The sequence below is a fragment of the Lepidochelys kempii genome, chromosome 1 (genome assembly GCF_965140265.1).
Source record: "Lepidochelys kempii isolate rLepKem1 chromosome 1, rLepKem1.hap2, whole genome shotgun sequence".
In the NCBI taxonomy this organism is placed as follows: Eukaryota; Metazoa; Chordata; order Testudines; family Cheloniidae; genus Lepidochelys; species Lepidochelys kempii.
In genome coordinates, this window is record NC_133256.1 from 47,769,909 (window position 1) to 47,792,707 (window position 22,799).

At 41.4% G+C, this 22,799-nt stretch overlaps 1 protein-coding gene across 8 annotated transcripts in view; it reads left to right on the forward strand.

Moving 5' to 3' along the window:
• PDS5B (PDS5 cohesin associated factor B) overlaps positions 1-22,799 on the forward strand; it is a 257,931-nt gene that overhangs the window by 215,405 nt on the left and 19,727 nt on the right. For 7 of the 8 annotated variants that reach the window (XM_073341612.1, XM_073341603.1, XM_073341649.1 and 4 more), the window contains 6 exons: positions 6,892-7,006; positions 7,699-7,831; positions 9,103-9,222; positions 9,545-9,607; positions 12,885-13,030; positions 17,035-17,140. In XM_073341612.1, the coding sequence (XP_073197713.1) occupies positions 6,892-7,006; positions 7,699-7,831; positions 9,103-9,222; positions 9,545-9,607; positions 12,885-13,030; positions 17,035-17,140 (683 nt within the window). The remainder of the gene's footprint in view (positions 1-6,891; positions 7,007-7,698; positions 7,832-9,102; positions 9,223-9,544; positions 9,608-12,884; positions 13,031-17,034; positions 17,141-22,799) is intronic. The other variant, XM_073341640.1, reaches the window with a different exon arrangement.

The following is a 22,799-nucleotide window of genomic DNA, read 5'->3' on the forward strand; positions in this document are numbered from 1 at the left end:
CAGCATTATGAACAAAGTGTTCATTTTAGTTGTTTAGTTTAGATTTTAGTTCATTAGTTAACAGGAAACAAGATTAATGGTTTAAAAGCACATGGTGTCAGATTTTGTCTGGCCCTTGTGCTGGTGTATTCCAGAGCCTCCCCTCTAATCCTGTGTGTCCTACAATTGTAGTCTCCAGCACAAAGGGAATTACAGGCACTAGTCCTTCTCCCATACACCATTGCAGTTTAGTCCTTGATATGTTTTATGAATCATTATGGAGAGACACTAATTAAGGTTGTAGCTAATTTTCCATTATAATTTCAGTTTTGGCCCATATGCCTAATTTCACCAGAATTAAATAAATGCGCATGAAAATGGCCCTAATAACCTTTTTTCGAAATTTTAAGGCAACTTGGATAATGTTAATTTGTTTAAAATAAATAAAACTTTTATAAAAAAAAGTTTCCCTTTGATTCTTCGCTTGTCCTGTGACAAGCCAAATGTTTTTGGCATGGCCTAGGATTGGCTAAATCGATTTCATTCTGTGTGTTTCAGTGACGACTGGTATATTTGACTAATTTTAGGAAAATGGGGTGAATTAATAATTTATTATATATAGTGGTCATGAAAAATGTGAGTCCGCTGTGATTCTATGTCGGTATTGTAATCTCTACATTGGGCAAAGGGTTTCAGATTATGTTCTTTGAGTTCTTAAGACTTCAGGGTGGGGATTAGGAATAAATGGATTCCTGCACCACAGCAATTCTTGGAATGATTTAAAAACGTAACTTTTGAAATCTAAAGAAATTCTAGGACCAGTATATTTAAGGCCATGAAAAATGTATCGGTAATGTCAGAGGAAAATGTTAAAATAAGTGTGTGGTTAATGAAAGCTAATCCATTAAGAAATTAGAAAAGTCAAAGGCAAGATTATAATTTTTTAAAATGTACAAGTATGTAAATCAATATCAAGGTCAACCAAACAGCCTTTGTTGGGCCCATATCTCCACCACACACCACTCTAAGTCAATAAGCACCCTGTACCACCTCATGCTTCTGTACAAGAACATAAAAGCAGAACTGCCGCCACCATCCCTCAGTTACCTCTTCTCTCCCAGGGCAGCGAGATGAAACCTAGTGAATGTCCAATCTGCTGGTTCTGAAATCAAGCTAAACTTCTTTGAAATCTTCTTCAAATCCTGAGAATCATTTTTGAGATCCTGTTTTGACTGCCATGAACTGATAACCAACTGTCTGGATGAAAATTTGTTTGATCTGGCCCCCCTATAGCAGGGCTTTTTAAATGGTGGATTTGAAACCTGTGGGATTGAAACATTGTCCATCTTACGATGGACTAATCCCTCTGCAAGAGACTCTGATGCTTACAGATTCACTGTCTGATACATGAGCTTGGCAAGGGCACTACTTTAATATGTGGCCTGACTTTGGTTCACAGTCTCGAGTTCAGGCCTCAGGTCTTGCACCAGGCCCAGTGCTCCAGTGCTCTCTTCTACAATAGTTATTTCATCGAGACCACATTTCCCTATTTTATTTATAAGAATGTCATGTGGGACTGTGTCAAAAACCTTACAAAATCAAGATAACATAAGATATATCACGTCTACTGCTTTCCGCCGTCCAATGGGTCAGTAACCATGTGAAAGAAGAAAATAAGGTTGGCTTGGCATGATTTATTCTTTTCAAATCCATGTTGACTATTACTTATTATCCAATGAGCTTCTAGGCACTTAAGACTACGATGAAGATGAGGCACCAAGGAAAGTCCCAGCACCAATATCAAAACTGACCTCAGCTTTTGACACTGAACCTGGTAGTAACATCTCAGGTCTTAAAGTCAAGGGCTGAAATCGGACAGTCTGAGCACAAAGGCAGAAGCTCAAGAAGGAACTCAATGAGCTCCTGTGTGGGAACAGACATAGCAAAACCTTCAGAGTAAAATCGTCCAAGCCTCACACAGCATCGAGGGATGGTGTGAAGGAACAGACTGCAGTGCAACAGACTCTACCGCAGTGACCTTCGCATTGATGCCAGCCTGGGGGCATCAAACTCGTGCAAACCCAGGTCCATTGTTGGCACCAAGATGACAGTCAGCACTAGTACAGAGTTAGTGCGTTGTACATTGATGCCATCCCTAGAGGAATTCTACTCTTCCGAGCCTTCACCGGGGCAGACATTATTCTCCATGTCATCAACCAGAGACCCTTCCCCTCTCAGGTGTTCAGTCAGTGCCATTGAGAGACCTGCAGTCCTCAGCCACCGCTGGCCCACCAAGCCTGCTGTTGGTCCAGCCAACCGCTTGGGGTCATCTGTACGCATACAGCGTGTCATGGCCTTGTTGGGAGTAATGGCCTTGCCTGCACAGGCATCAATCTCCACCACTAAGAATTCAACAAACATGTGGACAAAGGTGATCTGGTGGATATAGATTTTCAGAAAGTCTTTAACAAGGTCCCTCACCAAAGACTCTTGAGCAAAGTAAGCTGTCATGGGATAGGAGAGAAGGTCCTCTCATGGATCAGTAACTGGTTAAAAGATAGGAAACAAAGGGTAGGAATAAATGGTCAGTTTTCAGAATTGAGAGAGGTAAATGGTGGTGTTCCCCAGGGATCTTTACTGAGACCAGTACTCCAACATATTCATAAATGATCTCGAAAAAGGGGTAAGAGGTGAGGTAGCAAAATTCACAGATAATAAAAAGCTATTCAAGATAGTTAAGTCCAAAGCAGACTGCAAAGAATTACAAAGGGATTTCACAAAACTGGGTGACTGGGCAACAAAAGAGCAGATGAAATTCAATTTTGATAATGCAAAGTAATGCATATTGGAAAACATAATCCCAACTATACATATGAAATGATGGGGTCTAAATTAGCTGTTACCACTTATGAAAGAGATCTTGGAGTCATTATGGATAGTTTTCTGAAAATATCCATTCAGTATGCATTAGCAATCAAACAAGCTAACAGAATGTTGGGAATCATTAGGAAAGTGATCGATAATAAGACAAAGTATGGTATTGCCTCTATATAAATCAATGTACGCACACATCTTAAATACTGCATGCAGGTGTGGTCACCCCATCTCAAAAAAGATGTATTAAAATTGGAAAAGATATGGAAAAAAAACAACAGAAATGATTAGGGGTATGGAATAGCTTCCATATGAGGAGGGATTAATAAGACTGAGACTTTTCAGCTTGGAAAAGACATGACTTAGGCAGGATATGATAGAGATCTATAAAATCATGATTGGTGTGGAGAAAGTAAATAAGAAAGTGTTGTTTACTCCTCATAACACAAGACCTAGGAATCCCCACATGAAATTAATAGACAGCAGGTTTAAAACAAACAAGAGGAAGTATTCCTTCACACAGTGCACAGTCAACCTGTAGAACACTTTGCCAGAAGACATGAAGGCCAAGACTACAACAGGATTCAAAAAAGAACTAGATAAATTCATAGAGAATAGATCCATCAATGGCTATTAGCCAGGGTGGGTCGGGATGGTGTCCTTAGCCTCTTGTTGCCAGAAACTGGAAATGGACGACGGGGCATGGATCACTTGATGATTACCTGTTCTGTTCATTCCCTCTGAAGCTCTGGCATTGGCCACTGTTGAAAGAGAGGATACTGGGCTAGATGGACCTTTAGTCTGACCCAGTACAGTAGAACCTCAGAGTTACGAACACCTCAGGAATGGAGGTTGTTCGTAAGTCTGAACAAAACATGGTTCCTTCAAAAGTTTACAACTGAATATTAACTTTATACAGCGTAGAAACTTTAGTATGCAGAAGAAAAGTGCTGCTTTCCCTCTTTTTTTATAGTTTACATTTAACACAGTACTGTAGTGTATTTGCTTCTTTTTTTTTAATCTCTGCTGCTGACTGATTATGTACTTCCAGTTCCAAATTAGGTGTGTGGATGACTGGCCAGTTCATAACTCTGGTGTTCATAACTGAGGTTCTACTGAATGGCCGTTCTTTTATGTATGTTTACATAGCTTCCACTCAGCTAACAGGAAGTACCTAAGATTCATGGTGGGGCCCAACCATTACAGTACAAGGTTCTGCCCTTCAGACTCTCCACTGAGAGTTTTCACTGGTGATTGTGGTAGTACATTTAAGGAAATGGAAGATCCATGTATGCCTGTATCCAGACAACTGACTGATCAGGGACAGGTCTGAGCTGGTGATTTAAATAGCTTCAGATTGTGTCCCATCACTTTTATCTCAACTGGGAATCCTTGTGAACTGTGAGAAATAATCTCTCACACCATCACTGATAAGATTTTATAGGAACTTTGATCAACTCTAGATCTGAAAAAGCCTAACTGCCAGACGACAGGTTCCAATCTCTTCAGTCCACCAGTATATGACCTACAGGCAAGACTATGACTGTGTGTGTCTGGGACTCTTAAAGCCCTAAATCAGCGTACAAGTACATGCCACCACTTGCCAGATTTTACCTTCAACACTTATAACTGTGGCTGAGGTCCATGTACTCCCCTTTCACACATCACATGAATAGGATGATCATAATTCTAGCTCAAGTCCTGTGAGAGCTTGCTTTGAGGAAAGGGTGACACCTTCTGTCCCTCTCCCCAACAGTAACTCTTCTCATGGATGCTGCAGAGCCAACTGAGAACCACCTTCAGATGCAAGGCACGTAGTCTCAAGATGATTTGAAACTACACATGGACGTCTTGGATCTGAGGGTAATCAGATTCTTTTATAGCATATAGTATCTTGCCCATTCTGTGCAACTCCACGGTTCAGATTTTGATGAACCACATTGGTTAGGCACTACATAACTAACCAGGAGATGCTCAGTCATCTTCTTTTTGTGAGGAAGCTTTCAAGTTCTGGGACATGATCCCACTGAGTCTACACCTGTCAGGGGTCAACAGTAGATTTCCTGAATAGAAATGTGGCAACCAGCCATGAGTGGTCACTGCGGAAATTCTATCCTAGACCCCATATTCTGCAGGGGGGACCTCCCTCCACAGACTTGTTTGCCACAGTGGACAACATCAAGTGTCCAAATCTCTGCCCTAAAGAAGGTGAGAGCCCTGGCTTCCTGCTAGATGCTTTAATTTTTTTTTTTTTGTGGTCTTAGGGCCTCCTGTATGCTTTACTTCCAGTTCCCCTGATTTCACCCCACCCCAGCCCATGAATAATATCTAAAAATTAAATGACAAGACCTTGATCATCATGATAGCCCCATACTGATATGATAGCACAGGTGGTTTTGGTTGTTGGACCTGTTCTAGATGTCCAAGCAGCCTCCCATATGTCACCTGGCTTACCTAGACATAATATCCCAGAACTTCAGTCAGATGCTGCACCTGCAGTCATTGCATTTGATGGCTTGGATGTTGACTGATTGACAACACTATTGTAAAAGATTGTGCTCTACAAGTTCAGGATATTCTTGTGCGAAGTAAGAGACCTTGCACCACAAAGACATACTTGAATCTTGGATTATATACTACTTCTGAAACAAACTGGGCTAGCATTTAAATCCCGTAAGGTTCACCTTGGCACAATATCAGCATGTCGCACTCCAGTTCATATCCTCTGGTATCGAAATTCCTTAAGAGCCTTCTTCATACTTGTCCTCCAGTCAGAGACCCAATTCTCATGTGGGACCTTAGCATCATCCTTTTAAAACTTATAGAGCCTGCCTTTGAGCTGCTGTTGAAATGTTCAACATGCCCTCTTAGCTATCAGGATGTCTTTCTCGTGGCCATTACCTAGGCACGGAGAGTCAGCGAACTCCAAGCCATTGCAGCTGGCACCTTAAACAGCCTTCCATAGGAACAAAGTGATGATGAGACCACATTCCAAGTTCATCCCGGAAATGGTCTCAGAATTCTTCCTGAACCAATCCATCACCTTGCCAGTCTCCTTCCCAATCCACATTCAACACCGAGAGAGAAGAAGCTGCATAGTTTGGATCTCTCCAGAGCCTTTCATTATTACTTTAACAGGACTAAACCTTTCAGGTTCTCCCTCTGCCTCTTTATAGCCATATCAGGCCAAGCTAACTCAGACTCTCACGCAGTATATTTCCACCTGCTATCAATTGGGCTGTTAAGCCTTTCCCACTGAACATCAAAACACATGCCACCTGTGCCCTGGTGGAATCATTCACCTATATCAGAAATATGGCACTTTCTGAGATCGGCAAGGTAGCAGTACGTGAAGCAACCTGCTTACTTTTGTTCAACATTATGCCCTTGACATGGCAGCCAGGTCAGACACCTGTTCAGGAGAGCAGTATGCAATCACCATTTGACTGATACAGCTGAAACTCCTCATTCCCACCATCCAGGGAGGTTACTGCATACCAGTCACTTATGCTGGAATCCACACCAAGACATACTGGAAGAAGACAGAACAGTTAATTACCTTACAATAACTGGTTTCTCGAGATGTAGTTATTATGGATACTAAAGTTTGCCCCTCTGTCCCTGCTTTTCAGAGTCCTCAGTAACATGGGGTTTGAAGTCTAAGAGAACTTAGGGAGGGTCACGGCTGTCCTGCCCTTTATGCCCTCATACAGGAGAACAAGGGATTCACAAGGCACATGTGAGGCCTTGATAGACATTGTTAGTCAAAAAATCAGTTCTTGTGAGCTTGAGGCGCAAGTGTACTTATGGTAGGGTCCATACGGACAACAATATCACAAAGAACCACAGTTACTGTAGGGCAAATAACTGTTCTTTATGTCCACCAAACCAGCACTAGTCTATATATTAATGCTGATTGACTTTATATAGTGCTCTTTGATTTTTATGTGAAGGCAAAAAAAAAATCTTGAACTAATATACAGATTTCTGTCTCAACTGTTTTCCTTTTTTTTTTTTAATTCTGTTCTACACTTTCAGAAAAACTATTGTCACTTCTACCAGAATATGTTGTTCCATATACTATCCACCTTCTGGCACATGACCCAGATTATGTGAAAGTCCAGGATATTGAACAACTTAAGGACATTAAAGAGTAAGACACTTTCCTTTGATACTATTTTTTCTGAGGATTTCTAAGGCCATTTCTGTGCTAACACTTATGCCAGCAAATCTTTTGTTGCTTATGGATGTGGAAAAAACAACCCCCCTGAGTGACATGAATTTTGCAGCATAAGCTTTTGGCTGCACAGTGCTATGTTGGTGGGAGATGCTCTCCTGCCGACATAGCTACAGTCTCCCATCAGCATAACACGGCTGCACAGCAATTTTACAGTGCCACAGCTGTATCGGTACAGCTATGCTGCTGTAAGCTTGTAAGTGTAGACATGGCCTAAGATCTAACTTGTCACTTTGAGATAATTCCATGATAGTTTAAGTTACAGATACCATGATAAATTGTCCAGTACATAATTATGAAGAGTAATTATTTTCTTAAATTAGTATAAAAGTACTAAATATTCCTAGCTCATATTGTCTGTTTAACTCAATGGTGTCAGGCATTTGGGAACTGTTCCATGTGAGTAATGCATTTTTCCTGCTCTTGCATTTGGTTATTCCTTCCCAGTATCTTTAGAAAACTTGAAGATGAATTCATTCCCAAAAGCCAAACTGATCAGTGGATGAATTTATGTTAAAGTAAACTGTATTCTTAAACCAGATCTTTTCAAGGTTTCTTTGACAGTTTTTCTTATTGTACTTAACAAGGAAAACCATTTTTCCCCTTAGGTGCCTATGGTTCATATTGGAAATATTGATGGCTAAAAATGAAAATAATAGTCATGCGTTTATCAGAAAAATGGTGGAAAACATTAAGCAGACAAAAGATGCTCAAGGACCAGATGATCCAAAAATGAATGAAGTATGTTTTACCTTTAGTGGAAGTTGCTTATTTATTCCAATATCTTGAAACTGAGGAATTTTTTACGCCTATTTTAAAATATGTATATTTCTGAATAGAATTATATATAGAAGGCATTAGGTGTTCTGTACACTAGAATCAAAGCTATGGACTTACTTTAGGTTAGGTGTCCTGTTACATACTTGGCTTAAATAGATGCCTATATTCTTCAGAAGCAAGTTGAAATTGTCAGGAACCTATTATCTTTCTTTTAAAAATTAGTTTCAGTAAACCATTTTCTTTAAATATGCGTAACATCTTTACTGGTTTATAAATTTAAGTTCTGGCAAGTTAGGTTTGAGTTCTATAAGGGGAGACTTTTCTACTTTGCAACAGTGTTCAAAAATTGCAGTGTAATTACCAGTAAGCAGTTTCTTGAACATTTATTTTAAAAATATGCACAAAGCAAATTTCTCTAACTTGCATTAATAACACAAACGTGTCAGATATTTGGATCTCTTCATGTTTTTATGTAAATTACGTGATATATTCAGATTCTGAAAAAAGAAAAGGAGTACTTGTGGCACCTTAGAGACTAACCAAGATCCGATGAAGTGAGCTGTAGCTCACGAAAGCTTATGCTCAAATAAATTGGTTAGTCTCTAAGGTGCCACAAGTACTCCTTTTCTTTTTGCGAATACAGCTAAAAAACCCCTGTTTTAGTTGCTTATAAATTTCCCATGCTTGATATGGGTTGCAGGCTAAAAGTTTTTTTAAAGTTCCAGTGGAAATAATTCAACCCTTTCCGAGAACAGGGTTAAGCATTTTTTCCTTCCATCATTTCTCTGAAGAGCTCTAGGGCCTCATGCTTCGAAATGGAAACTTGGAATTTGGCTGAAACACATCTTGGTGGCAAGGAAGTATCTCTTGCTGATCTCATGAAAAATCCACCCAGGTTACTATAGTGCATGGGTGCATCAACAGTGTGCTGTTAAGTGGATGGTTTACAGAAGCCAGACTAATTAGTGTAGACAGATTGAATATTTTCAGAAATTACATTTAACTGTACTGTTTTAATCTTGAAATGTACAGTTTTCTAATGTAGCGAGACCACAAGAACCAGCTCTGTTTGACCACATTGTTTGATCACTCAGGTAGCAAAGAAATCCTTTGGATTTTGAATAAGTTCCAGTATGCCTCTAAAGTGACACATCAGAGCAACTTGTTACTGTCAAAATTAAGGGCAATGCCAAGTCTGTTTAAAAAAATAACTCATTTTTATTTTGTAACAGAAACTCTACACAGTTTGTGATGTAGCAATGAATATCATTATGTCAAAGAGTACAACATACAGTTTGGAATCCCCTAAAGACCCCGTACTTCCAGCTCGATATTTCACACAACCTGACAAGGTATCATTTGGGGTTTGGGTTGGATTTTTTTTTTTTCAAATTAAATTGCGCTAACAATTTAAAAAGACAGGTTGCTTTCATCTGTGTTATTAAAATAGAGCTCTTGTAATTTACATAGTCTCTTTTTACTTATGATCCCAATAATGTCTCAAGTCAATGCACATGTGTTATCTTAAATGTTCAGATTTAGCGTTTAAAAAACATAGATGGTTTGAAAAAAGTCAGGTTTAAAAAAAAAATTGCCTGTACCACCTCATAAACCTATTTTTGTAATTTGTTTATTGATTAACCTTTCTTTTCTTCTTTATTCCCTTGCTTGCAGAATTTCAGTAACACCAAAAATTATCTCCCTCCGGAAATGAAATCTTTTTTCACTCCTGGAAAGGTGTGGGTTTTTTTTATGATTACCTGTCTGTTTTTTCAACTGAACTCTCCCAATAGGCTAACCATTGCACAGGCACAAAAGAAGGCATGGCCTCTGCCCCAAAGGGCTTAAACACTTTAAAAAAACAAAAACAAATCCCACAAAACAGGGACAGAAGCTGGGGGGAAGAGAAACACGCAACAGTAAGGTGGTTGTCTCCTGTTAATACAAAGTTTAGCAAACTTGTAAAATGTTGAGTTTTTTTGAACAATGTTATATTTCTAAAAAAATTTATAGTAGACTAAAACTGTATGAAATATGAACTAGAAATAATGGCAACAATGTTAAGAAAATATACAGGGAATCTCAAGTTGGAGTAAGCAGGTTATATTACTTCCGTATTTGTTACTGGTGCAACTGGAATACTATATCCATTGCTGGTCTCCATCAGAAGGATGCTGATAAACTGGAGAGGGTTCAGAGAATGACTAAAGGGTTAGAAAACATGTTTTATAGTGATGGACTTGGAAATCTCAATGTAGTTTAACAAAGAGAAGGTTCAAGGATAACTTGATCACAGTCTAGAAATATCTACGTGGGAAACAAAAATTTGATAATGGGCTTTTCAGTCTAGCAGGCAAAGTATAACAGGATTCAGTGGCAGAAAATTGAAGCTAGTCAAATTCCCACTGGAAAAAGGTGCAAATTTTTAAGTGATGGTAATTAGCCATTGGAATAATTTACAAAGCGTTGTAGTGGATTCTCCATCACTGGCATTTTTAAATCAAGATGGGATCTTTTTTTTCCCTAAAAGATATGCCCTAGTCCAAACAGGAATTAATTCAGGGACATTTTATGTCCTGTGTTATGCAGGAGGTCAGAGTAGATGATCACAGTGGTCTCTTCTGGCCTTATACAATGGTCAGGAATGGCAGAGGTGAAAGTGGGCCGATACGGCATACTGGTAAGAAGTGGCCATCAGTATGGGCCTGTACGCAGTCTGCGGTAGGGACCCTAGGGCCGCTGATGGGACGGTGCGGGGGGGAAAGCACAGCTGCCCTGGTGCCCAGCAATTTAAACTGCTGCTGGAGCCCCTGGCGGCGTGAGCCAGGCAGCCCAGAAGGGCTGGCTCGGGGAGGCTGACCCCCAGCCCTGCCCCTTCTGCCCAGGGGCCCAGAGCCGGGCCCCTGTACCCGTAAGTCTTCTATGTTACTTTCACCCCTGAGGAATGGTCTAGGTATACTTGGTCCTGCGTCAGTGCGGGGGGCTGAACTAGATGACCTCTCAAGGTCCCTTCCAGCCCTACATTTCTATGATTCTATAATGTAGGAATCTATAGTCCAGATTGGAGCCCAGTACAGCCCCTGTAAGGCTCCCTTGTTCTAAGGGCTGCCTTTGTGTTTCTGCCTGAGTTCCCCAGGCTGTGCGGCATCTTGCACAGTGGAGTCAAGACACCAATGACCAAACTAGCAAGTGGTCATAGACGCTTTAAGGATCAGCAACAGTTGGGGCCAAGTAACCAACCAGTAAAAACTTCTGACAGGAGTCTTCTGTCTCTCATTACAATAGATAGAGCTGCCGCATGCAAATTAGGTGTGGATGAATGGTCATATTTGATTGTGTTATCTCATGTCTGAGCCAAATTAAGAATGATCTGCTCTTTTGATGTGGCCCTGCCTATAATCAAATCTTAGGTACAACAATTGTTGTTAATTTAGCTTAATTATAACCAAATGTCTTCAAAAGTAGCCTACACACTAGATTTTAATGAGTTTTAACTGTATAAGAAGTTTGAAGAGTTTTTCTCATTGCTAAGATCATCGAGGACAAAAGGAGGTCTGAAGTGGTGCTAAATTTCGTAAAGGACCTATTTGTTGATTGATGTTAAATAAAGTAACAGATTTACTTGCACATTCTGAGAAAAATTAATACTATATGCAGAGAATAACTGAATTGTGGGAAGGATATTTTATGTTCTTCATACACAATAGAGTGAATCCCTTCTGTAAGTGTAAAACTCAGTTCAACCTTAACTTTGGAGGCACAGCGAGCCCCTCTGTATAAGACACACATTCTGTCTACAGAATCGCTGATAACTGTCTGTCTTTGGTAAAGTTTGCATGTTATACGCCTTCATCATTCAGTGTAGTCAGCTAGAGACAGGGACTAGTTTAATATTAAACAATCCTGTAATGAAAAAGTAAATAATGGATTATACTGTCATCCAGTGGTGAATTGGAGCTGGTTCGCACCGGTTCACTGGAACCGGTTGTTCAGTTTAGAAGGGACAACGGGTTCTAAAAGGGCTTCTAAATTTAACAATCGGCCAAAAGTGGTGCTGGTGGGCTAGAGCATCCACGGGGAAAATTTGGTGGGTGCAGCTCCCTGCCCCGCCCCAGCTCACCTCTGCCCTGCCCTGCTTCCCGCCCCCCACCCCCCGGCTTCCCGCGAATCAGCTGTTTGCGTAGAAAGCCTGGGAGGGCTGAGAAGCAAGCGGTAGCTTCGTGCTCAGACCGAAGGAGGCGGAACGGAGGTGAGCTGGGGCGGAGGGGCGCGAGGAGGTCCACCCGTGCTGCAGCAGGTAACCCGGGGCGGGACAGCACAGGGGAATCGCTCCCTGCCCCAGTTCACCTCCGCCTCCCTGGACCTGAGCGCTAAGCCGCCGCTTGCTTCTCAGCCCTCCCAGGCTTCCCTCGCGAACAGCTGATTCACGGGAAGCCGGGGGGGGGGGGTGTGGAGAAGCAGAGCGGGGCAGCGCGTTCGGGGCGGAGGCAGAGTGGAGGTAGCTGGGGCAGGGCGCAGGGCAGGGAGCTGCCAGTGGGTGCTCTAGTCCCGGAGCACCCACGGAGTCGGCGCCTAGGGCGCCACTTTTGATGTGATCAGTGTGATCATGTAAAAATCAGACCACTCTTTATTGAAGTGCTAACCTAAGATCCAACCATGTTTGGAAATGTTGGCTCCCTGGGTGAAATCCTAATCTCATTGAAGTCCGTAGCAAAAATCCCATGGATTTTAATGGGGTCAGGATTTCATCCCAAATGTTATGCTTCTGAACCTATTTTTTCCTCATGGAAATTGTAGTCTCTGCCACCTTCCATCTGGCTTCAGTTGTAACTTTTATGTCCTTTTATTTTTACTTTTTAAGTAAATTGTGTTCTAATTAAAAAAAGACGCTGGTGATTGTAGAATGTGCGCAGGTTGCATGCAAACATTTTAAGCTTAGTACATGTTATTTCAGACTAGGTATGTAACATACTAAATATGTAGGTTAAAATAAAAAATATATTTTTGGTTTCAGCCCAAAGCAGCCAATGTTCTTGGAGCAGTTAATAAGCCTCTTTCAGCAGCAGGCAAGCAGTCTCAATCCAAATCTTCACGAATGGAAACTGTAAGCAATGCCAGCAGCAGTTCAAATCCAAGCTCTCCAGGAAGGATCAAAGGGAGGTGGGTATATAGCAGTGCAGCTTTGATGCTCAAGTATTTTTATTAAAGCTGCAAGAGTTTCTATAATATTGGTTAAAAGTGCTAGACTGAATTCTGTTCTCTTATGTTGGTGTGCATCCAGAATAACCAGCACACTAGCATAACTGAAACCAGAATTCGGCTCACTACCACAATGAAAATAGATAAGTTTTTTAAAAAGTAGTCCAAACACATTACAGGAAAGCAGGCCAAATTGAAATCGTCATGTACAATGTAAAATAAAAAGTAACCCACATTCAGTTACAGATCTGGGGTTCTCATCAAGCTTGTGTAGTAAACAGTAATTCCAGCTACTTCATCATCATCTCCCATTGAGTCTGAGAGTGTAAGGACGCATGAGCTCTCTCGTGACCTAAGATTTTTGGTAGACTATCCTGTGGTGGTGAATTACGTTGCCTCTGGTCACCTGACAATATATCAACTTTTAATTTGTAATACTAGTTTTAATGTGACCAATGGTTTGTAACTAAATCAATTCGTGAGCAGTTGATGAAGGCGATTGATTGCATATATTGGAGCACCTGCTGGAAGGACCATGTTGAAGAATAATTTAGAAGTGATACAAGTAGTATATGGAAATAGTTGTTCACTGAAGACAGGTTGGAGGCTGGTTTCTTCTCTGGTCCAGTGAGTAAACTTCCTCTGTTAGGCTAATAATCTAGCTAGATTCAGATTGTTCAGCAGTCATCTCATTGTTGCAATGCAACAAAATGTGTAGGCTGGGCTGTAATCTCATCAGATTTTACAAGTTGAACAGGACCAAGTTTGGTTAGTACTTGAATGGAGACCTCCAAGTTAAAAACAAAATACTGCACAAAATGAGGCTAATGACTCAGTAGGTATCACTCCTCTTTGTAATCAGTACTGAACCAATCTACCAGCATGATGGCAGGACATTGCCACACTGTATATGTATATAGTCTTTGAGATGAAATGTAAAACTGAGCTCTAGATCACTCCTGTCCATTAAAGATCTCATTGGCACTTTTTCTAAGAGTAGGAATAACTGGGACAGTCTCCAGACCATATCTTAGAATAAGGAAAATATTCCACATACCTAAATTATCCCTTTGCTCTGTTAGATAAGATAGTCTTCACTTCTTGTCCCTAAACAATTGTGCAGTGTTAGCAGTGTTAAAATGCTTGCCTCATTCCAAAGTAGATGAAACAAAATGATCCTCCATATACTATAATAATACTTAGCTCTTATATAGTGCTTTACTTTAGTAAATCCAAAAGTGCTTTAATAAGAAGGTAAGTATCATTGGGAAATAGAAGCACAGAGCAGTGAAGTGACTTGCCTAAAGTCACCCAGCAGGCCAGTGGCAATAGAACCCACGTCTCCTGCTTCCATTCTGGTGCTCTATCAACTAGGCCATAGTGTACACACACTTTTTTTTTTTAAAGTGCACTCAGTGGTGTGGGGGTATATTTATGTACACACTATATCACTTGTATTTTTGCAAAAAGGACTGTGTACATGTTTTCTGCTTGAACTTTGAAAGAGGTACAGAATCCTGTCCTGTGACTTAGCCAATCTGCCCCCATATCTGATATGTAAAATAAATGCCACCTTAACTGAGGAACAATCTTAAGACTTACTTGAGAATTTATGTAAAACAGCTTGAAAGTTACTGTTTGATAACAAGTATCCAAACACAGCCTTCAGTAACTGAAAAAATACTGTCTCTACATGTCTCACTTTTTCACTTTACACAATTATGTGATATATGAACTGTCCTATTTTACTATTGAATTGTTTAAAAAGTTTTATTTTTATCATCTGTGAAGCTAAATGAATTATCTATTCCATCATTTTGAATTCTCATCACTGAGTTTCAGTGCCCCCCCAGTTTGCCATCAACATCTTTGTTTTGGCTAGGAGTGACAAATTATGATATGATGCGACATACCGCGATGTGTCAGCTCCAATAACCGAAGTTGAATGACTCTGCCAAACCTTTTCTGGCTTAGGGCTCAATCGTCTTCTGAATTCTAGTCTTGTTGGTTGGTGTATTATGCAGCTATTAAGCTAAATTCTTATTCCAGAATTTGAATTTTTAATGTGTGGTTTTAGAGGAATTTAACATGAGGAAAACTTAGGAAAAAAAATATGATGAGTTATATTAAAATTAGTTAGCCAGTAACTTTCTAAATTACATTTAGTCGAAGTGTATTTGTTTTGAATTGTATCTTTCTCCTTCACAGCTAGAGATGGCTGGAATTTTCCAAATTTTGATTTTTTTTAATAAAAATAAACTGGTGAAATTTGACTGAAAAAGGGAAAATTTCAACTATCTTTTTTGAAAATTTCCTCCTGTTTTTTTAGCAGCTGTTTGCAGTCCAATTCTGTTAGATTATGTAGTGAAGTTGTGATTGGGGTTCCAGGGCAGCCACACGGAGGTTACTCAATTAGGGCAAACTGCAAAGAATGGGGCAGACAATCCCCAAAGCTGCTGGATATTCCAATACTTAGATTTACCAAACCAGCATAAAACAGCTTCTACAATACCTTACAGGTTGCACAGAAGCCGAAACATATTTCTCTTATAGCATCCCAGTGTTGGGCTTCCACCCAAACACACAAGTCAAATATGAAAGTTCTACAATTCCCAAAGGATCGGACACATTACCTCCCAAGTTAATGAACATTTCAGATCTTACCCAAATACACGCTTATAGTCAATTCTTATTAACTAAACTAAAATTTATTTAAAAAGTGAAGAGAGAGGATTGGTAAAAGATTAGTATACATACAGATGTGAATACAGTTCTTAGATCAGTTTCATAGTAGGGATGGTGAGCTTTGGTTCTTAGAATTAGTCCATAGATTCAGTCCAATGTTCATATCCAGAGTGATCCAGGTGGGACTGGAGATCTGTCTTATAACTTAAGACATAAAGCATAAAGCATCAAGCTGATCTGAGATTAAAAGGATCAGGACCCAAGGGTTTTGAATACAGTTCTAGGCCTTCTTGCCTCGCTTTCGCCAAAGGTCTCCGAGCTATCATCAAGACTTTGAAGTAGACCCATTTCCTAAGCATCACCGGTATTTAGCTACATGGATTAAAGTAAGGCAGTTGCTTGTTTTCCACCATTCGCAGGTGATTTGCTATACATTTTAAAGAGATCAATACAGTGACATCACTATATTTACAGTTCATTTAAATGTTATCTCCTTTTGATCTCTTGAGTTAACAGAATACAGCATAGACAGGAACCGTTTGGTTACATTGTTAACCTCTAACAATATATATGTAAAAACACAAACATTATCTACCAATATGTCCCTAAAGTTTGAATTTGGGTCATTTATCCTGCAGGATGCTTAACCTTTTCTGCAATGTGTCACAGAAGTATTGAATTTATTTGACATCAGTCTGATTGGGATGTCACAAACTGAACATTGTCTTCACTGCTGAATCAAAGACAGAGGATGGCCTCGGTGATTGACTCTTATTAAAACAGATTTCTTCAGTAATTGCAAAAATGCTGGGGAAAAGCCATTGAAAAAAAAGTGTTATATAAGTCACCCGTTATGACATTGCCAGTGATAGGTGATCTGAAAAATAACTAAAGGTACACTCAGTTTGCTCTTGTTGGTTTTTTAGATTTATTATGCAGACAAAGCTGCTGCCAGTTTGACAGTTGATATCTGAACAATAACGTTAAAATTATGATCGGTTTCAGAGTAGCAGCCGTGTTAGTCTGTATTCACAAAAGAAAAGGAGTACTTGTGGCACCTTAGAGACTAACAAATTTATTTGAGCATAAGCTTTCGTGAGCTACAGCTCACTTCATCGCATGCGATGAAGTACATCCGATGAAGTGAGCTGTAGCTCACGAAAGCTTATGCTCAAATAAATTGGTTAGTCTCTAGGGTGCCACAAGTACTCCTTTTCTTTTATTAAAATTATGTTACTGCATTCCTGATATTAAGTAATGATAAATGTCTGCGTTGATAGGCTCGACAGTACTGAGATGGACCACAGTGAAAATGAAGATTTCACAATGGCTTCACCTTTACCAGGAAAGAAAACTGACAAGAGGGATGACTCTGATCTTGTAAGGGTGAGCTGCTTGGTTGTATTGCAGCTATTTCAATTAAATTTAAAGTTAATGAACTGAACATTGAACAAATAAGCTGATACAGTCCTTATAACAAGCATTAACTAATGTAGTTTTGTAAACTCCCACTTTTACATGGAGTTGAGCTAATGTCCATGATGGTCAATGTGGTTATGAGATGAAATAGGACTTTTCTTTTTTTTTTTTTAAGGCAGCCCCTTACTTAACATACCTGTTTCTTTTTGTGTGTGAGTTGTCTTTGCTTTCTGTTATTAACCAAACCATGAAGGCTAGCAGTAAGGTTTGCAAATTACCATCAAGAGTTGGGATTGAAGGCTTTAGAGGAGCTAGGCTAGTGAGAATTTGTGCATGATTTGCCTTGTGCTCAGAACCTGTTGGAAAGAAATTGGGCAGGCATGTGAATTGCAAATTTGCTCAGGGCCCTTAGCAGTTGCTCTAATTTGTGCTTAAAGATTGACCCTAGCTATTGTTAGCACTGCAAAACAAATCCAGCTATGGAAGATTAAACTTGATTACCTTGCAGATCAAGGAGAACTCCTGTAAGGTTGACCATATGTTTGACTTGGTTTTGGGGACTGGTTTGACCGTCTGAGATACTGGGTAAACCCTACTGAGAAGTTTGAAAGTTCACCCCTTGTCCGATTTTTGTTTTTTGCTTTTTTTTAAGTAAGTGGGATATTTCATATTAAGGCAAAGTTAGATAACTCTGGTTTTCATTGACAAGCATTCTCAGAACTTTGCTTTATGTGGAGAGATTGCCAGCTAAAACATGTATGTCTGCTGTCTCCTCAGATAATTTTACCTTGATGTTTACCTATTGTGCTTGTCAACTACCACCAAGTATCAGAACACTCCTTTTACTGTAGAAGTGAGGGAGAAAGCAATGGCTATTAAATTACGTGTGCACTTGAACATCGACATACAGCATACATAACAGTTTGCATTCTGGTCTAACTTTGATGTGGACATTGCTCATGCCCGAGTCACGATCTTCCACTGATTTTTTTAAAATCAAAGTCAGTTGGCCTTTTTGGTCATGCTGGATCTTTCACCAGCCTTCAATATGATTAACTGTTGCTTGTTGCTTTGGAAACTAAAACATTACTTCCTTTCAGTGGTTCCAATCATACCTAGAAGATGGAAGACAATCAGTGGTGATGAACACGAGTGTTATCACCAAAGGATTTGATATGTGTTTGTCCAGAATAAAGGCTTTTGCCTCTATTGTTCAACACATAAATGAAACTTCTCTGTGATATCACTGCCAAATGCAGGATACAGTAAAGTGTTGTCATTAGTCTGGCATACACATTCTACTGTAGGAATGGCATTATTACCTTAAAGGGGACCCCATTTGTGAGAGCTTTGGGGGATAGATGATCAGTCATTTATCAAAGCCCTCTGAGAACTGTGAAGGAAATTAGCCTGTCTCTTCTAAATCCTGCAGGTGACACAAATTCTTGTGGTCAGTGGTATTAAAGTCTTCTAATAGATCTGAAAACATTTTTCATATTTATGAACTGAGCATGTTTGATATAGAGATCAGAAATAGGATTCTCCAGAATCTGAGACTCCCTCTACCACCTGCTGCAAGAAGGGTGGAAAGGAGGCTAAATTTCCTGTAAGCTGCGCAGCAGTGTTCTTAGCACTACACAGGTGCTCAGGGAACCCGCCCAGGGACCTGCTGGGGGAGGGGTGCTCCAACCTAAGCTGGTCCCCAATCTGCCATAGTGCTCTTCCCCCGTCCCCAGCTCAGCGAAGGCACCTCTATCCTGACCCCAACCTGGCTGGGCCCGGACCCGACTGGGGCTCCCCTCCCCCGGCCCAAACCCAGCTCCTGCCCAGACCTGCTGGGGGAGAGTCGCCTATCCTGTGCCCCAGCCCAGGAGCTGCCACAGCAGCGAGAGGTGCCTCTCCCCCGCAGCCTAGTTGCTGCTGCGGGGGGAGAGAGCTGGGGGGAGTCCTTTCTCCTCGCTGTAGCCCCGCAGCACCCTCCTGCACCCTAAATCCCTCATCCCTGGCCCCACCCCAGAAACCGCTCCCCCCATCTGGAGCCCTCACCCCCTTGCATCCCAACCCTCTGCCCCAGCCTTGAGCTCCTCATTCCTGGCCCTGCACCCCCAGCCAGAACCCTTGCACTCCAACCTTCTGCCCCAGCCCTGAGCCCCTCCCACACACGAACCCCTCAGCCCCACCCGCACCCCATGAATTTTGTCATGTGCACCAACATGGAAGTAATGTGTGACATCACCTCCATGTTGGTGCACATAAAATTCATTCTGCACATGGGTGGGAAAAATTAGAGGGAACACTGATAGGAGGTACTATGTCCTCCCTCAGGGGTTCAAACACTTCTACAATAATTCATCACTGGGCTCCCTGGTAATATCTGCAGCTAACGAAAGAGAGAGGCAGGGTTACCAGGCATCAACACCAAAGAACAAGGAAGCTAAGAAACTAGACTTGTTTGGAAAGAAGATTTTTTCCACAGGAGGGTTACAACTTTGTACTGCAAACCAGCAAGCTCTGCTGGGGATGCTAGAGTTTTACCTTATGGGATATAATTTCAAAATTTAAGGGCAAGCTCCCAGATGATAGGAATTTCAGGTGGTGGTGGTGAACAGGTTGGTTTCTATAACAGCTCTTTAGGCTCGTCTAGACGCATGTGACTCTGCAGCTCACTGAGTCTCCTCCGCCATCATTATGCAACAGTCTTCATGGTTACAATCTTGTGGTGGTCTCTCAGAGGTACAACCAACAATCCAAGACCTTCCCTTTGAAGGGCCATCACTCTTCTTGGAAAAGACTGATGAGACCCTGAATAGACTTCAGGACTTGAGAGTCACTAGGGATTTATACACCTGTGGAAAAGAGGAAGTCCTTCCATTCACATAAGACCCAGTGATTTCCAGGGTTTGTTACTCAAGCCCAGGAGCTACCGAGGAGGAGTAGATGTTACAAAAGACATCCACCACCATCCCTGCAGCTGCCAGTTCATAAAGGAAGGCTGCATTCTCCAAGAGCATGTTTTAACAGACTGGTTGAAGGCAGAGTACCATATCCAAGAGTGCCATCTTTTCCTTCCCCGGTTTTTGCAGACTACCTATCCCACATCCTTTGTGCTTGGGCTCACATCACCAAGGATAGTGGGTTCTAAGCACAGTGGAAGTGGGATACACCCCTCAATTTCTGTCTATCCCATTCTTCCTCTGGGACCTCTCTCATGAAGCCATGTTGTGAGACATTCAATTACTACTTCTTGTAGGAGCTATAGAAGAGGTCTCTCCATTGCTCAGAGTAAAAGGGTTTTACACATACTTCAGGATCCTGAAAGCCTATGTCAGGCCTATTTTAGATCTGAGAGCATTAAATGAGTTCCTAATCCAATCAAAATTACAGAGGGTCACTCTAGCTTCCATTACTCCTTCCTTGGAGCTGGGGACTGGAATGCTGCCCTTGACAGTTATTTCCCAGTAGCAATTTATCAGAGGCACAAAAAGTTTCTAAGTTTCACAGTCAGCTGTTCCCATTACCAATTCACTGTTCTGCTGTTTTTTGATCTGTCAGCTGTTGCTCTGGTATTCCCAGTGCATGACAATGGTAACAGCATAACTGAGGAAATCAGAAGTCCATGTCTTCCTTACCTGGATAACAAGCTAATAAGAGGCTGTTCCAGGTCATAGTGTTGTCCAGCATAGACGTTATCCAGTCTACAGTTAGTGTGTTGGGCTTGCTGATAAACACAGAAGTCTGTCCTGTCTCCAGTACAGAAAATAGAATTTGTTGGGGCTGTCCTGGAGTCCATGAGGGCCAACGTCTTCCTTCCACTGGCAAGATTTCACATGATGCAAGGCATTGTTCTAGACTTAGACCTATTCCCTCATCACAATAAGAAGCTGTTTGAGGCTGCTAGGGCACATGGCAGTGTACACTTATTTTGTTCAAGAGCAACAGGGCTGCTGAGGTATATTCACCAAGGAAGCACCATATGGCCATGACAGTTTGGATTCTGAATCAAATTTTATCCTCCCTAGATTGGTGAACAGATCCTCCCAAAGTTTTGTAAGTGAGTTCCCTTTGCCCTGCCTCAACAATCTCTCACTTTAGTCATGGGGGCCTCAGACTTGGGTTGGGGCTCACTTGGGTCTCATACAGATACAAGGTCTCTGGTCTCCCCGAGATCTCAGACTATATATAAATGTCAGGGAATTGAGAGCTACCCAGTTAGCTTTCATTGCATTTCTTCCACACACCAAGGGAAAGGGGCTTGTTGTTTCTGATCAACAATACAATGGCTGTGTCTTATGTAATCAAACAAGGAGAAGCCCAATTTTCACTGCAGTGTCAGGAAGCGATTCTACTTTGGGACTTCCGCGTTGCCAAGTCTATACTTCTGAAAGCAGTTTTCCTTCCAGGGATCCAGAAAACCTTGGCAGACTACCTAAGCAAATTGTGTATCAATCACCATGAGTGGTCCCTTTGTCTTGATATAACATCTGTTTTCTAGTTCTGGGGAACTCCCCAAGTGGATCTATTTGCAATAAAACACAACTGAAAGTGCCAGGTTTTGCTCCCAAGTGGGCCTCAGCCCTGGTTTACTAACATACACTTTTCTATTGATGTGGTTAGTTAGTCTTCTGTAAGCTTTTCCTCCCATCCCTCACCTGCCCAGAGTTTTGTGCAAAATCAAACAGGGCAAGGCTCATCTTTTACTCATCGCCGCGGCATGCTCCCATCAGTACTGTTTGTGGAGTTGTTCAGTCGATCACCCATTGTCACTCCTGCTACACGAAGACTTGATTTCGCCTAATCACAAGTGCCTCCTTCAATACAATCTACAAACCCTTCATCTGACAGTCTGGTGGCTTCATGGCTAACATCTACGGGGGGTCCTGGAAGTGCTTCTGAGTAGTAGTTGAAAACAGGTCACCGGCCTTCCACGAAGCCCGAGCTCAGAAGGTGTTGAAATATACCCCTGCTAGCCGACACCCTGAGAGCCCAGAGCTGCGAGGTCCAGATCCACACCCTGGTCCTCGGAGCCCTGCAATGAGCCAGTGCTGAGAGCATGCGGAGTCGGTCAGCACTATGCCGGCTCATAAGACAGCTCATGGTGTCCGACACCATCAGGTGGTCCAGAGACATCTAAACGGAACACATCACAGGACGCCATCAGTATCAGGTCGAGTAATAGAGACCATCAGCCAGGGAAATAACCCACTTCCTCCCCTGACGAACCAAGGGATGCGCTCCACCGGTCTACTTATTCGCTACACCAATACTGACTTGGGCTTTAAATACATTCTATGCGTGGCGTACCCAAGCCCACTTAACCACTGATGTTTTAAAAACTCCCGCACCCCAATCTGGGTCTATGCTGGTTATATACTATGTATATATCTTGTAAACCTTGTAACCGATACTTTCATAACTTAAGCCTGACCCCTAGATGTACAGTACCTTCCTTCTTAACTTGTTTAAATTTGATTTTAAACATTAACTTTAATAAAATTTTTACATCTTTACTTGGCTAAATGAAAGAGTTTCTCCATTTGGTTCAGAGTGAATGCAGTTTTCCCAGACCTCGCTTTTATTCAGCATGTTTTGGACTGTCTTCTGTCCTAAAGCATCAAGGGTTAGCAAA